Below are 240 nucleotides of genomic sequence, written 5' to 3'. Positions count from 1 at the left end.
CGCAAGGGCCGCGGCCTGCCCAGGGTCAGCGTCCTCGGGGAGGCGGAGGCGGAGGCGGAGGCGGAGGCGGAGGGCGACGCAGGCGAGGGAGAGGAGGCCGAGGACCAGATCTTTGAGGACACGACGGGAAAGCCGCACTGTGGCCACGGGGACCCCTCCCGGTACGTGTCTAACCACGCGTTCAACCAGAGCGCAGAGCTCAAGCCGCATGTCTTCGAGCTGGGCGTCATCGCGCTGGAC

At 70.0% G+C, this 240-nt stretch overlaps 1 protein-coding gene across 1 annotated transcript in view; it reads left to right on the top strand.

The window, feature by feature from the left end:
• LOC103252593 (immunoglobulin superfamily containing leucine-rich repeat protein 2) overlaps positions 1 to 240 on the top strand; it is a 2,299-nt gene that overhangs the window by 1,321 nt on the left and 738 nt on the right. The window contains exon 2 of the mRNA XM_021709164.1: positions 7 to 240. This exon is cut by the window's right edge and continues 738 nt beyond it. Coding sequence (XP_021564839.1) covers positions 7 to 240 — 234 coding nt within the window. The remainder of the gene's footprint in view (positions 1 to 6) is intronic.

This window comes from Carlito syrichta, unplaced genomic scaffold (assembly GCF_000164805.1).
Source record: "Carlito syrichta isolate Samal-C Ts95f unplaced genomic scaffold, Tarsius_syrichta-2.0.1 Scaffold169055, whole genome shotgun sequence".
Taxonomy (NCBI): Eukaryota; Metazoa; Chordata; class Mammalia; order Primates; family Tarsiidae; genus Carlito; species Carlito syrichta.
This window is presented reverse-complemented; position numbering and strand designations above follow the sequence as displayed.